The following is a 16,167-nucleotide window of genomic DNA, read 5'->3' as shown; positions in this document are numbered from 1 at the left end:
CGCTTTGAGACCTGTGAAGTCGAGGCACAGGGGTGGATCCAGAAAGCCCAATTCTGTTCCCCAAAAAGCCATGCTGCAAACAAATGAGGGAGCAGCCCCGAAAGGGGATGGGCATGCGTTGCCCCGGACCTCAGCCCCTTACCCAGCTCGTGAGCCGTGGTGAAGGCAGATGGCAGCCCGTCGTCCTCGATGACTGAGCAGCTGCGCTTGGGGTCACACATGGTGCCAACGTCAGCCATCCCCAGGGTGTCGCAGGTGGTGGCGCCACACAAATCCTGCAGGGAACGTGGGGAGAGGACACATTGGACCAGTTAGCGGCAGGCAAGGATTGCACTAATGCTACAGACCCTGAGACGCCAGCACCAGAGGAACCCCTCTGAGATGTCAGAACGTAGCTTTTGTTATTGCACTAACTAACCCCTAGAAAACAAGAACGATAGGAGACAACAGGATAGGAACCGTACATCCCTGTTTACACTGAGTAGGAGCCAGGAAACCTTTGTGGCTCACTGACCTAAAATACACACAACCTTGGGCTGTCCAGTGCGATGAAATGACACGTTTGGAATTAGCCCTGGCACTAGCGATACCATATATATAACATCTTCCTGAGTCTTTAGTGACACTGATTCCTGACTTCTAAGGCCCCTATCACAGGGAGGGGGCCAGCCTAAACCCCAGGGGAGGCAGCCTGATTTCTTTTCCTTTCAGAAGGACAAAGGGCCTGACCCAAAGCCCCCTAAAGTCAATGGGAGGACTCCTGGCTTTGGATCAGACCCAGAGGTAGGAGACAGGTCAGTTTCTCACCGCTGCTTGGCTTTGAGAGGTTGAAGGGTCAGATCCAAAGTCTGTTGAATTCATTGGAAAGGCTCCCATTGACTTCCATGGGCTTTGGCTCAGGCCCCATGCCAGCCCTGCACTGGGAACAGGCAGGCAGTCTGAGTTAAACAAGAACTGGCCCTACCTTCGCCCGCAATGCAAACGGAAATTGACCTTTTAAGGGCCAGAAGATTATTCCATTCCTTCCCCTGTCCTCTTTCAGTTTCATAGTGGCTCCAACCTGTCTGAGTTCTGGAGGGTCCAGAAGCATTGGAGAACTGTGAACTCATAGGAAAGTATTTCCTGGGCATAGCAGAAATGGCACAAAGAAGCACCTGACTGCCAGATTCCCAGCCTGATTCTGCAAATCCCAGAGGCCTGCAGGGTTTGGAGGAGCCAGGCTGCAGAGGGATTATCTGAACCAAAGCTGTGAACTGCCTGAGGGTTGTCCAGCGCTAGTCCGTCTGAATGAAACCAAAGCAGGACTAGTCCCTGCCAGAGGATAGCCTGAGGATGCCCTCTGTCGTAGAGTGTCTGTCTGCTTTCAGAATGGGCTTCTGCACAGTGGGGATATTTTTTAAGCATAGGCAAATAACATCAAAATATTCTGCACACATACTTACTGTTATAGGCACAGTGCATACACATGCATATTCATTTTGATTATTATGTGTATTACTATAGCTCCTAGAGACCCCAGCTGAGATCAAGACCCCACAGTGCTGGACCGTGTACAAACAAAGAGGCAGACATACTTCTTAACTCAAAGAGTTTAGAGTCGAAATGCTCCAGACTGCCAAAGGATGGGGAGCCTGGGACAGCTGGGGAAACTAACACAAACACCAAGGTTTTCAAAAGTGACTGGCGATTTTGAGTGCCCAACTCAAGACACCTTAAACAAGATCTGATTTTTCAGAAAGCGATGAGCATCTGCTCACTGAATATCAGGTCCCTTTAAGGTGTCTCAGGTTGGGTCCACAAGAACTGAGACAACCAAAGTCATAAGTAAATCTTGACTGAGGAGACTTGCCCCAGGTCCTACAGGATGTTAGGCCTTCTGTCTCCCTGGCTAGCACCTTAACCACCAGACCAGCCTTCCTCTTTCAAATATGCAAACAGTATACCAGTTTCCCCTAACATTTACTTAAACTCCCCTACCCTAAACAATCTATTTGCAGCTCTCAGCCCTCACTGGATACTGCAGTTTATCTGTGCGCCCCAGACACAGATAGCTCACACAAGCCAGTGAATGGCACGATTCATTCTCTGGAGGAGGAGATGGCACTCTGTGAAGCTTGCAGGGAATGGGCTGCCTTTTTAACCAATGGATTGAACCCTGATAATGATAATCATACTTTGCACCACTCATCCTAAGAACTCAGAGCACATTTCCAAGAGGCTAAGTATCATTCTCCCCATTTTACAGATGTGAGGACTGAGGCATAGAGTAGAGAAGTAACAGCAAACCAGTGGCAGTGCCAGAAATAGAAGACCTATACCCATGCTCTCGTCACCAGCTGGTGCTGCCTCTCTGTACCACACCAAAGGAGAACCTTTCAGAAGGAATGAGCATAGAAGTAGCAGAGGAAGTGAAACAGATGGGGGAGCTGAGCCAGAGATGAAGGATGCAGTTGTGAGACTGTAACTACTAGGAAGGATGGTCCAGTGGTTAAAATGCTAATCTGGGGCTTAGAGTGGGGTTTGATTCCTATTTCTGTCACACTTCTATGAGATGGGGGCTTTCTAAACATCTAAGGAAGATAGACTTAAGGAAGCAGGTAGCTGGGGAGATTATCCCCAGCCCCAAAGAGAGAAACAAGGGGGTTTCTCTGTCAAACCCAGAACAGCCTTTCATAGAGGAAGCTTCTCCCGCTCTGATGAGGTGCTGCCGAAAGGTTTTTTGCAGCTGGGGAAATCTGCAGCCTCCCAGTTAACACCAGAGAGAGGTAAGTTTTATCTCCCAGCTGGAAACCCTGAAGGCAACTAATTGATCTCCTTGTAACCCACTCCCCTTCTTTCCCAGGCTGGGAGGTTTAGGTCTGATGCTACCTTTCCCCCTAGTTCCCGTGTGATCACACAGACAACGCTGAAGAAGACAATAGTGACAGCCACTGAAAGCAGAAGCCCCAAGCAGGGGTTATGCCACATCTATGCCATAAGAGATTCGCTCTGATAGAGTTGTTCAGAGCCAGGACTGACCGTGTCTAGCAGATGTTGCTTACGGAGACAGAGGCTGGTATATAGACTTCAGCTGGGCAGTGCCATTGCCAGATATAAATTGCTTCCTTATTTTGTGGCTCACAGGCAAAGAGAACCAGATAGGCTAACTACACCAGGGCCTGGAATTCCCTTAAACCAGAACACATGCAGTCATGTTAATAGTCTACTACATAACAGAGATAACAGAGATAGACCTTGGGGATGCACAGCCATGGAGGGAAGGGAAATTTCCCCTCTGAAAGAACTACAATCCAAGCACGGCACTTGAAGTCAGGACTCCTGGGTTCTTCTCACACCTCTGCCACTGACTAATCACTTAAACCAGAATCTTCACCCTGAGGTGCCTAAGTCAGACCCAGGATTGATTATCTTATAGCACCCCAAAGCGTGCTTAACATTTCACAGGAGACATGGTAAGCACACGCCCTGCCCCAAGGAGCATCCACTCTAAATTTCAGAGGAGGGGTGGGTGTGGAAGCAGCCAGGTTACAAGAGGTGTAACCCCTCTTTCAGAAGTGCTGAGCACTCACAACTCCTGCTGAGGTCAATGGAAACTGCCAGGGCTCAGCGCCTCTGGTAAAACCAGACCAATTATCTGGATGTCAAAATATGGATTTTGGTATGCCAGTTTGAAGGTTTGGATCTTTAACCTCTCAGTACCTCAATTTCCCCATCTGTAAAAGGCTAGTGGTGACCCTTACACACCTGGTATGGAGCGAGTGATGAGAATGCCTTCATTAGGGTCAGCTCCTGCATCATTAAAATCTGTGGGAGTTTTGCTATTGTCTGCAAAGGGGGCAGGATTGGGGCCAGAATTCCTGTACAGTGCTTAGACCATCACATTCCTTGAGCGAAAGATCTAGGATCAATTCTTGGTTCTGACACAGACTTTCTGGGTAACCTTGGGCAAGTCACTTAGCGTCTTTCTAGCTCAGTTTCTCATCCCTTAAATAGGGATAACCACACTTCCTTTCTCCCAGCCTGTGTCTGTTCTGTCTATTTCCATGGTGAGCTCTTTGAAGGAAGGCCAAGGGATTGTACCTCACTTTATGTCCAAAAAAGGCCCAGCACAACAGGGCCTCGATCTCTGTTGAGGCCAATGTGTGCTACTGTAGTACAAATCATACAGTCAGATAAGTCACTGTTCAAATACACAATATTATTGCTGCGTAAGCACAAAGTGTCATTCCTCCTTTTCCTCACACTTTTCTCTTTCTCCAGAGCTCAAGGGAAAGAGGGAGTTAAGGAGACCTACAGAGGGCGACCCATCCCCAGTGCCGGCCTCACTCCAGGACTCTCAGATCGGATTCCACTTGACAGCTCCACGAAGTTTTTCCCTTCTAAGCGGCCCTGGACTCGCCCCTGGCTGTGCAGCCTTTTCCTTTGAAGTGCAGCCACAGGGGAGAGTCTGGGAAGATAAGTAACTGCCTGGAATTTACACGCTGACATTTCATTTGCTTGTGAAGAGCTGAGCATCATTTTTCACCTCTTTATCATCTTCTGAGATCAAGGTGGGAGACGCAGGAATCCAGGAGAGGATGTGCTCGCAGGACAGGCTATGGGAAGGAGCAGGGAATCTCTCCCAGCTTAAATATCGATGGGATCAAGCTACAACAGTTGGGCCTTTGGGGTGCTACCACACAATAAATAAAAGTGATTCGTGCTGCGTTCCTGTCCAGGCCACTAGCAAAAAAACAATTAATAAGTTCATGGAGAACAGGTCCATCAATGGCTATTCGCCAAGATGGTCAGGGACACAGCCCGGTGCTGACTCTCCAGATACTGGGACTGAACAACCTTGTTCTGTTCAGTCCCTCTGGGGCCCCTGGCATTGGCTGCTGTCGGAAGACAGGATACTGGGCTAGCTGGACTATTGGTCTGACCCAGCATGGCCGTTCTTATGCTGTGTAATTGCACAAGAGAGGCTGAGGTGGTCTCCAAACTGAAGTTCCAATAAGAATCCAAACCGTTGGGGGCTTATTCAAGGTACATCCATTGATAAATACCAACGTCAACAACTTCAGAGGGTTCTGGCCCTGCCCCGCTGGCTTTAGTAGCAAGCACATGGCTGAGAATTCATGAAATAATTTGAAAACATCAGGGTAATAACCTGTCGGGAAAGAGCTGACCTTTGCATAGCAAAGAAGCAAGCCTCTCACGACCGAAGAACTGGATGGACAAATCTGCACTTGTCTGCATGTGAAATAACGTGATGGGCTCACCCTGGTCCCCTTTGAGAACATATCGGCATCACAAAGCCATCACGCACTTTGACACAACTGATGACAAGGAGAGAACCACAACTCGGATATCAGAGATAAGCTGGCAGAGCTGCACTGTGAGCCCATGGAAGGACTAGGAGGGGTTACTGCAGATTAGGGTTGAGGGGCATTGGCAGAGCTGAGGGGGAGTCCCAGAAAGGAGGTGCACCCTTAAAGTGCATGGACAGAGCTGAGGGCGTGCAAGTCTGATCTGGTTTATTTGATCTTTGAAGCTTAAAACCACAATTGGGCAGGGAGCAAACTGGCAGCTTATCTCCAATGCCTGGCCCAGGCAGGACGCTCCTGCAGCTTTCTTCCCTTGACTGCTGAGGGCTGTAGCTCATATGTCTTGAGGGAAATCTCTCTTTCTCTGACAGGCAGGTTACAAGAGGGCACTCAGCAAATCCATCACCGAGATAGCCCTGATGGCTGCTGAGGAATTCAGGAGAGCTGGCCTAACCGCTCTGTCTCTGTTGTTCTCTAAGAGGCAGCCCTAGGTTGTGGGGGCCTATGTGCAGAGAGATACTAGGGAAATACCCAGTTTCCTCCCCACCTGTTGCAGTGGTCTGTAGTGCTGTGGTGAGTCAGTTCTTGGTGACGGGGCCCTGTTGGATTCCATAATGCCTACAGCCAACAGTCTCTCCATCATGTGTGGGCTGCACCACCATTGCATGAACTCCTGACCACTGACTTCAGAGGGAGTCGTGCCCATGCCTCTGCCAGGATGGCCAGGCCCCTGTATCCTGCCCACCAGGGATGGATATTGATCTCAACTCCTCAGACAGACTGGCTCTACGCTGCCCTTGCGGCTGTCCCTGGCTCCGGAAGATCAGCAGCGTGACTTGCCTATGTGCCAGGTGGGAGTCACGGCAATGCGTAGGAACACCTAGGCACTTCCCATCATTCGGTGCTTTGGACATTCACAGCTGATGATCTCAAAGCACTTTAACAAACCACCAGGGAAATAATCTTCATACCCCCTGGTATTATGAGCCTCACTTTACACTGGACCCCGGATAGGGTAAGTGACCACCTTTAGTCAGTGACCCAGCTAGAAATAGAAGCCAGGAATCCGAGCCTGACCCCCGCCTTGAGAGGTGAGTGGTTCATCTCCAGCAGATGGGGAGCCCTGGTCTGGTCTACTAACTGCTAGACAGCATTACTGCTGACCTGGCTTTCCCATGAGGGATAGAGGGTGCTTAGCTTAGTCTAATGTAATCTGGTTTAGATGAAGTAGGATTGTGTGTTGCCAAGCAAGTCAGATCTCTGTGATCTCGCTCCTATTTTATGCCCTTTAACTTTCCATCTCACTCTTTCTGTTTTTGCATTTTTTCTTAAATCTTGTCCAAGGGAAACAGTGAGTAGCATAAAGACCATGCAGCCTGACTGCTTTCACTCATGCTAGTACAAACCAGGAGTAACCCCACTGAAATCAACAGAGCACCACCTGTCTAGAACTGAGTTAAGTGAGATCAGAACCAGACCCTCTGAAATCCAAAGTGTCAGGGCCCGGATTCTGTTGGGGGAGGGAGGGAAAGCCCCATTGCCATTCCCGGTGAGCATTGAGGGCTGCGGGTCTGAGTGTTCACAGACTGAAGGAGGTGTGAGTCTATGCATTATTGTGTTGCTTCTGAACGTCACCCCTGGAAGGATGGTCCAGTGGTTAGGATGCTAGCCGGAGATCTGGGATCAAGTCCCTGCTCTGCCTCTGACGTCTTGAGAGTCAGTTAACTGTTCTGTAACTCAGTTTCCCCATCTGTAAAAATGAGAATAAAAGCACTTCTCTACCGCATAGGAATGCTCTACGGATAAATTTGTTAGAGGTTATGAGGCTCTCTGGTACCATGCTAGCAGGGGCCAGATAAATGCCTTAGATAAATATAGGGGAAATATACATGTTCGTGAAGGCTGCAGCAGCAGCATCCAATGGATGAGGCACTGGACAGGGAGTCAGAGACACAGACGTGCCATGGGACCCTTTTCAGTTCACTTCCCATCTCTGCAGCTTAACCTCCACATCTGTACAGTGGGATACTGATACCGACCTTCCCTTTGTAAAGTGCCTGGAGCTGTACACCGAGAAACTACTAGTCAGGGCAGAGTTGTAGTAGTATCAGTACAAGTAAAGCCTGATGCCTCAAACTGGCCAGGCAAAACAAAATGCTGGGCCCCTGCTCAGCCACTGCTGTGCTGAAGATGGCCTCGTGTTTACAGAACAACCATTTATTCCCGGCTCTAGGCTGATCTGCTCCCTCCTGGGACCAAGAAGCAAAGTAGCCCTGGGCTGTAGCTTAGGTAAGTCTGCTTGAGTAACTGCCACAGGCAGAGCCACTGAGGGCAAATGCCCTTGGTTAAAAGGGGCAAGGGCATCCTGGGGACACACCGGGGAGAGGACAGCTGGTGGAATCTCCTTGCTCATTGCTCTTTTAAGAGTTCCTGTTTCCTTGTTGGCTGAGAGCGCTCTTGGCTCCCTGCCGAACACCTGCACTGACACACTGACCCACTTGTCTGCTGACTGCAGGAATAGATTAACAAGCAGCTCTCACCCAGCCCTCCTTTAACCTCTGGGCCTGGGTTCAAATCTGAACCTCAGCCTCCTGGTGCCATTCCCCTTTGAAATGCCAGCTGGCAGCGCCACACCCACCTGCCATGCCCCTCACCCCCACTGAGAATCCCTCCTCCAGCCACGCTGGAGGTCCAGTCAGCTCCCAAACCTGGCTCAGAAAGGTCAGTGAAGGGGCACAGCGTGAGGGGAGCTTCAAAGAGGAGTCAGCAGAGTAAGAGATTCCAAAACATGGGATTGGGGATGTGTCTGGGGGCTCCCAGAGTAACAATGGGATAGCATCTCCTCTGTATGGGGAGAGACTCTACAGAGAGCAGATGGGGACGAAGAACAGAGGAGAGAGGGAGAAAAGAGAGGAGGCAATTAGGAGGAGAGAGGGTTACAGGTCGTGGGGAAAGGAAGGAAATAGGGGGAGTACATGAGAAGAAGAAAAGAGAAAAGAGAGTGTGAGTTTGCAATGCAAAGAGCCTGACTCTCCATGGCCTCATGTCAGCATTGACACTTGTGCAATGTGTGGGTGTGAAATTGCACCACTGGTGCAAGCAAGTGGAGGCTCCTGGCCTCACAGCATTTTGCACCCGCCTTGCATAGGTGCAAGACAGGAGAGGACCAAGCCCAAAATGTGCAGCTGGGCAAAGCATATTCCTAAACACAGGAAGATTTTGCAGTAGCAGCACAAGGGCAGATTGTTAATGGGACCACTGGGAAGAGGCAGGAGCTATGTACTACGGGGATGGCAATTTATAGATGCCTAGATAGGCAGACTACATGTTGGAAAGAGGTAGCAAGAAGAATCCAAAGCAAGAAGCAAACAAACTATTCCTTCCCTAAAACCGTCTCCTTTCCTACCTGAATCCTCAGAGATCTTAAGACTAATGGATTCTTTAGGCTCATCTAATCTGATCTTCTGCATAGCACAGGCCAGAGAATTTCCTCAGTGATTCCAGCATCAAACAGTGTAACATGATTCCACCAAAACTCTAGAGGGGGCTGAAAGCATCCGAGCCTGGATTAGGGAGAGCTTTCCCATCCCACTGGAAGCCAGGAAAATGCTAACCTCATACGCAAGTGTCACCCATTTAAAATCCCCTCAGATCTGGCTATGATGGGAAAGGGTGGAAGGTGGAAACAGCCCAGTTACAGCTGCTGCATCCAATGGGATTTGCAGAATGTTCACAGATAAGTCATGCTCATTATTTCACTTCGTCTTGGCTATGCTGAAAATGATACTAGTACCGGTCCAAGAATGGGATTTTACAGTATACTAAGGCCTTGCCTGTCATGCCAGCTCCCTGCCTGATCTAGACACAGCTCTCCTGGTCTGGCTCTGCCCTCTGGCCCTTTATAAGGTGATAATACTTTGCTCCAACAGCCCACTCATCCCGAGGCCCCGAGCCTCACCATAACCCTGTATTTCCGGCCACTTCACAAATAGGGAAACCGATGCACAGAGAGATGAAGTAACTCGTCCAAGGTGACAGAGTCAGTGCAGAGCAAGGCAAGAGAATCTATCCTTCCCAGCTAGACCGTTCTCTGACCCTGCCAAGCTGCGCTCATAGGAGATGAAACAGACGCTGCCAGCATGCTGCCCACACTCCTTTCTCATACATCACGGAGGGTCGCCAGAGGGCCTACATGTTTCTTTTTGATTTGCCCACTGCCGTGAGATGATGAACTGGGCAGAAGATGTGTTCTGCCATCTGAATCCAATAGCTCCTGAGCTAATGGAGTATAGAATAAGAATTTCCCCTCTCCTCCTCTTCCTAAGGTAGGTAGCTCTGTGCATGAGGGTGTTCACATTCTAAGAAAGGGTATTTCTTCTCCGTCCCTTCCTAGACTTTCCTAGCCTGCCCTCTTTCATGCCCCTCCATTGTGTGGGTGTTGGAGAACAGCCTACACACACTGTCATTGCCGCAACTTGGCAGAGATGCCACCATCTCCACGTGGGACCCGAGCCGCTGCCTCTCGCCAGCTAAGCACAGCGACTGTGGTCCCATCTCTCGTGGGGTCCATAATCCCATATGATACTCAGCTTTCTCCTTATCCCCACTAAAGCAACTCAGGATTATGCAACCACTCGCTGCTGTCCCCATTGGATTTCTCCTTCCAGGCTTGGCCGCCTCCTCAGTGATTCATAATCAGTGTCTTTCCGGATGCTTTGAAGGTTGGCTGCAGGGAACCTTGCGGCAGTTGTGTCAAGCACTCAGAGGATGGAACTTCCTTCCTCCACAAACACACAACTGGGTCAGCCTGGCTCAAAGCTGCTTGAGCTTGTCATTATCAGCCGCCTGTTTTCTAAGCTCCCCACCCTTGAGTCCAGGGGTAATGGAATTCTATACCCTCTCCCGCCTCTGGTGCACAGCAGTAAACAGAACAGCTGTTTGGCAAAGCCAGCCCTTTAACGACAGTAGACATTTTAAGAACTTCCATGGTCATCGTTGGCAGATGTCAAGTCGGACAAAGCTGCAGAGCATCAGTTTCCAGATGGTTGTAAGTGCAGCCAAGTTACTGGACACTGCTTGCAGAACCATTCTCCATTCCGTAGTTGCAGTCACAAGGGGCAGCTGTGCATCCTAACGCCATATGCTCCAATGGCCCCTTATTCAAGTGCCAGCTAAAGTGGGAAGATCGAGATCTCTTGCTCATGCTTGGTTGGCAGACCTGAATTGGCCAGATGCACAGAATGAGTTCACCAAGGACATATCCGCAATCCAGAGCAACTGACATCATAGAAAACAAGGCTGTGTAGAAGCGCCTGATGCCAGATTGAGAAAGGACAACTCCATCTATCAGTGACTTGCTGACTACAGCTGGAAACTGCCTATCAATTGGCCTTTAAACGAAATAAAAGTTAAGGGTTTATGTAACAGCTTTTGGCAGGGAGATAAACTCTTGGGTACCAGGAGACCACAGATGGATGAGTTCAGGGAAGGCAGATGTCTCCGTTGATCATGTGCCCTTGCATTGGGGTTTCAGGAATGGATAGTTTTGTCATGCGTAAAAAATGCAGCCAATGTGGCAGCACGTGCATGTTTAAGGCCAAACTCATCCCTGGTGTAACTCCAGTAACTTCAACATGTTTATGCCGAGGTGAATCTGGCCCATTAGGGGACAGTGTCAACATGTTGTCTGTTCTTGCAACAGTCGTAAACCAGGCAGGGCTTGATGCAAAGCCCAATCAAAGCAGTTGACTTGAGCAGGCTTTGGATCGGGCCATGTGCCTTTGTTCCCAATTAAAAAGATTCATGTCCGGCTAAAGGACGTGGTCTGAGGAGATGAATTTCCATTGCTGAAATTGTCACTGGTTGTGTCACTCCCATTCCAGGCTAAATCAGAGGTTGCTAGTTGTTGTCACAGGTCTGTGGTGCTCATCTCACATTGATCATTAAGTCCTGTGGTGATCAATAGGCTTTCCTTCCAGGAGTGCCTTACTAGGACACAAGTTACGAAAATGACCCCACAGCTTCCGCTCTGGAATCTAATCCCCCAGAATAAAGAGAGCAGAAAAAAGAATTGAAGAATCACTGTCACTATTCTATAAGCTTTTTCCCTATCGTCCAACCCACCATAGCTGATTGCCATGATATCATGTATTTGTAGACACTTCCTCTCTTTCTGACTAGCCTCTTTTTCCTGCCTGATACCTTCCATTGGTGATTTCCAAATTCAGCGAGTAACATCTCACCCCATTAATGTCTATAGCCACACGGTATCACAGTCACTGGCCTAAATCGGGGTCCCACTGAAACCAGTGGCCAAGTTCCCATTGCTTTCAACAACAGGATGAGGATTCGGTCCACGGAGCCAGATTCTGTCCTGGTTTACACACTGTGTAGGAACTGCAGAGGGGTAGCTGAGAGTACAATCTAGCCTATGTTGGTCTGAAGGCCCAGGTAGGTAATTGGAGGTGATTGGTTAAGGCTGTCAATAGCACTCATCAATGTAGCAGAAAGGAAAAGCTTCAATATACACATAAGCATCCGAGCAGCAATGTGATGTGATTCAGCAAACAGCAGCCATGGAAACGGGAGTGCAAAGCCCAGAGTGCTTTAACGAGTTGGGGTGAAGTATTCTGAGTATTTTAAGGGGCAAATATCAAACTTGATGTGTGCAAGCATTTCCCATGGGGAGAAGTGGGACTCCTCCCAGGGATCGAGGGCAGTGGTGGAGCCCAGAGGCTGTGTGAGTGTGGCAGAGTTTCTCCAAGGAAGTTTCAGGCCTGTCATCTGTTTGCATCCAGTCTGAGTGGGCGGTGACTGAAAGTCACTCGTTCCCATCTGCTGGCTGTTTAGGGGCCCATGCCAAGTGAGCTGCCGCTCTCAGTCTTGTTCCCATTGAACAGTTAACCATGGAGCAAAATAATCATCCCAAACAGCACTGACATTGGTACCACTGCTGGCGGCATCAGCTGAGTCCAAGGACTGAATGAGGCAAAGAGAAAGAGCTTGAAACACATCAAATCTAATGCTTCCATCTCTCAGCGGAGCCTCAGAGGGTCTCCCTCCAGACCACAGCAGCAGGGGCTGAGGGGAAGCCATCTCAACTGCTGCTTGTGCCGTACTTGTTCTGTGGACAGGGAGAGGACTCCAGCCCGCAGGGATCTGATGCCTTTCACCAGCACTAAATTCACTCAGGACCAATGGAGGAGAGAGAGTTGCAGGTTCTCAGGGGGCTCTTCAAGCGAATGAGTCAGAGGAAGTGTGAAGTTGGGAGAGGCTCTCTCTTTGGCAGGTGCAATGCACAGCACCGGCTCCAGGCCTGAGCTTTCCAGCTACTCCCAGCTGAGGAGGAAGGCTCGGAAAGCAGGGCCGGATGCTTGCCCCGCTTCTGGGGCTGTCCTCAGATGGACTCGGGTAGGTTGCAAAGAGAAGCAAGTTCCTGTGCCCTGTTGGGAGCCCCAGTGTGACCCCACCTCTGCTGTTTTGTATCAGAGACTCAGGAGCTGCGATAGATACTAGTGCTGAGCGTGGGGGTCTCCTTCCTGTCCGATATAAAATACCTGCAAACTGGCTGGTGAAAATTGCATCATGGAGAAAGTAGTGACCACGACCGGTTTCCTGGCTGCACGCAGCCTGTGACAGTGATTTTTCTGGGCTGTTGTTCAGAAGGCATTCCACGCATGCCAGGCATCCAGCAGAAGCCCTGGGTTGCCCTGTAGTTCTAATTCGACCCTCTGCCCTCACCATCATCTTTGCTCTCCCAGCCCGAGTTCGGGCCCTTGCAGAAATCTGTAACCGCTCTGTGGGAGGAGGCTTGTTATTCAGCATTTCCCCTGCCTTTGGAACTGTGACTCAGGCTAATGACCCAGATCCACACGCCCAGCTCTGCTGGAATAGCCTGAGCTGCTTTACATTTCATCATTAGAGCGCCTCCTACTGGCCACGAGGCGCACCCGCAGATTCAATGCTAAATCCACGCTAGTGGTTCCTATCACTCAGCGCTTTCTGAGAGGCTGGAGCTGGGGGAGACCGGACCGTATTGGCCAGAGTCAGTAGAACAGAAATACTGTAAGTTAAGTGACATTGCAAAATCCAGCCTGCGCTTTTGCGCATGCCTCAACCCGGCCTGCCTTTGCTAGGACGATCTAGCGCTCACTTGCGAGGCTGCAGGGTTGACAGCGGAACGGGGCTTGCTTTGCGCAAGCCGCGCAGAGTGAATTGCGCGTTGGCAGGGGAGGGCAAGGGGCAGCTTTGCAGCAAGGGTGCAGTGCTGCGCTTGGCCCAGGGCCTTGTCCCAGCCAGTGCCAGGGGAAGGAAAGCCTGGCCCGCTGCCCCCCACTCCTGCGAAGCCTCCCCTCCCCGCGCGCGGCCCCCAGACCCACCTGCTTGGTGAAGAGGATGGCGGTGTCCCAGTACTCGGGGTGCTTGTCGCTCACTTTGTTCCACTTCTTCTGCCAGGCGCAGAAGTTCCGCAGGGTGAGCGCCGCGTTCCCGGTGACCTTGGGCCCCTTGTCATCCTGGCCGATGACCAGGAACTTGACCACCGCGATGTTGATGGGGTTGAGGATGCTGGGGTGCTTGTAGAGCCTGGCCGCCGTGGCCATGAGGGTGAGCAGATAGTGCTTCAAGTCAGCCCCGTGGAACTTCACCATGGACTCGTCAGCCACCACCAGCGTCTCCACGTACCTGGGGATGGAGACGAAGCGCTTGGAGCGGCCGCTCTTCCTAGGCAGCCTGGTCTCGTTCAGCTGCTTCTTCCGCTGCTGGTGGGAGCCTTTGTATTTCTCCAGAGCTTGCAGGATGGCCGGGTTGAGGCTGGAGCCCACGCCGCACCTGGAGGTGGGGTCTCCGGCTTGGATAGGCGCGCTCCTGCGCTGCAAGAGGTGCTCCCCCTGGCTGTTCCTCAGCGCCCCGTTCCCGGTGTCATTCCGGAGCGGGCTGATGAGATATTCAGCCCCTCGGTACCCGAAAGCCCCCCGGAGCCCCCCGCAGAGGCTGAGGGCTGCGAAGGATTCCCGGTCGGAGTTGACATCTCCGGAGTAGAAGCAGTGCCTGAGGTCGGGGCGCTCCCTGGCCGCGCTGGGGGATGCGCCCAGGTAGTGGATGGCGAAGGCGGGCGCAATGAACTGCGCGTCTGGAGTCAGGTTCAAGTAGAAATCCTCCTGGAAAGCGGTGATCTGGAAAATCACCCCCTGGGGGCTGGGCTCCTCCGGGCCCCTTCTGAAATACTGCCGCCCATTGATGTCCGGGTCTAAGCGGAGCGGAGTCACGATCTCGCTCTCCAGGGGGGAGCAGAGCGAGGGCAGGACGGCCAGGCACAGCCCAAAGATGCCTGGAAGCAGCAGCATGATCCCAGGCGCTGCTGAAAGGGATGGCCAGGAGCAGTTTCAGATCAGCAGCCACAGCAGCCTGATCCAGGCATGCGAGGGGGAAAGAAACAATCAAAGCCTGCACCTAAGCCCGCTCGCACCGGTAATCCAGCTGTCAGGATCCCCAGCAGCGCGCTCTTGTCAGCACCAGCCTCTCCAACTCCAGCGCCCGTGGAGGGGCTACCCAGCCCCTGCCCCCTGTACCTGTCTTTTCAAGTGCATCTGCTTTTCTGGGGGTTTATATACATTTCTGTCATGGGCAAAAGAGCGAGGATTTGTAACCAGAGTTCTTGGAGGGGGGGAGGGAGGGAGGTGCTGAGGGCGCTTATTGGACCTGCCCTCAGCCACTTGTAGCTCTCCAAATACTATTATCACTGCACAGGGCAGCAAGTTTTTAAAGAGCCAGAGCAGCTTGTGACCAAACTGCTGGAGTTGCTCCCCTTCTCCTCTCCTGCAGCTGCTTTGCACTTTGTTCCACTTTGGGGTTGTTTTGGCAGCTTTGATTTTATTTTATTTTATTTTTGTTGGGTAAGGGGTGTTTCTGATTAAAGTCTTGGCTTCCCTGGGTCTGTTGTCCTATTTTATTATTGTGTTTGTTTGTGGCTGCTTTGAGACGAGATCTTAGTGTTCTGACCCTCCCAGAGTGTTGATAGCTCAAGAAGAAGTGCCAAGGGCATGTTATGTAAAAAGGGCTCGCTAGACAATGCACTAGAGGGTCCAAAAAAGGCTGCATTGTGTCTCCCTTCTCCTAATTAGTGCTGGCTTTATCTGCCGAGAAGCTATTAGTCTTCACTGCTGACCACTGGTTGCAAAAAAAGGGTCTTTAGAACAAGGAACCTTTCTGCCATTGCCCTGGCAGTTTGGAGATTTGATTTAAAATTAATGTTGCACCGAGTTCTGCCTCTCAGAGCCAGAGTCTGAGCTTGCCTCCCCGGCACTGGCTGATTAATGCCTTTGATCCTACTGAAATCAGCGGGCTAGCTTCCCTCACAAGGACATGGCATATAATGGTGTCACCCCAAAAATGTCCCAAGAAAGGAATATTGGCTCCTAGAATCCCAGTTGGAATTTTTGCCACAAAATGTTTTTTTCACCCAAAAATACCAATTTCTCGAATCTGAGACTGCGGTTGGGGAAAGAGAAAGAACGTGAGACCATGAGAGTGGCCATACTGCATCAGACCAATGGTCTATCTAGCCCAGTAACCTGTCTTCAATTGTGGCCAGGTGCTTCAGAGGGAATGAACAGAACAGATAATCCTTTTATTTGTTTTAACCCTGCTGCCTATTAGTTTCATTTGGTGACCCCATAACACAAGAACTAGGGGTCACCAAATGAAATTAATAGTCAGCAGGTTTAAAATAAACAAAAGGAAGTACTTTTTCACACAACACACAGTCAACCTGTGGAACTCCTTGCCAGAGGATGTTGCGAAGGCCAAGTCTAGAACAGGGTTCAAAAAAGAACTAGATAAATTCATGGAGGACAGGTCCATC

General features: G+C 50.7%; 1 protein-coding gene across 1 annotated transcript in view; it reads right to left on the bottom strand.

The window, feature by feature from the left end:
* Positions 1-15,283, bottom strand: part of ADAMTS15 (ADAM metallopeptidase with thrombospondin type 1 motif 15) — a 31,812-nt gene extending 16,529 nt beyond the window's left edge. The window contains exons 1-2 of the mRNA XM_050921563.1: positions 13,685-15,283; positions 143-275 (exon numbers count right to left, since the gene is read on the bottom strand). Coding sequence (XP_050777520.1) covers positions 143-275; positions 13,685-14,650 — 1,099 coding nt within the window. The 5' untranslated portion in view covers positions 14,651-15,283. The remainder of the gene's footprint in view (positions 1-142; positions 276-13,684) is intronic.
* Positions 15,284-16,167: the final 884 nt, after the last annotated feature.

This window comes from Gopherus flavomarginatus, chromosome 13 (genome assembly GCF_025201925.1).
Source record: "Gopherus flavomarginatus isolate rGopFla2 chromosome 13, rGopFla2.mat.asm, whole genome shotgun sequence".
Taxonomy (NCBI): domain Eukaryota; kingdom Metazoa; phylum Chordata; order Testudines; family Testudinidae; genus Gopherus; species Gopherus flavomarginatus.
This window is presented reverse-complemented; position numbering and strand designations above follow the sequence as displayed.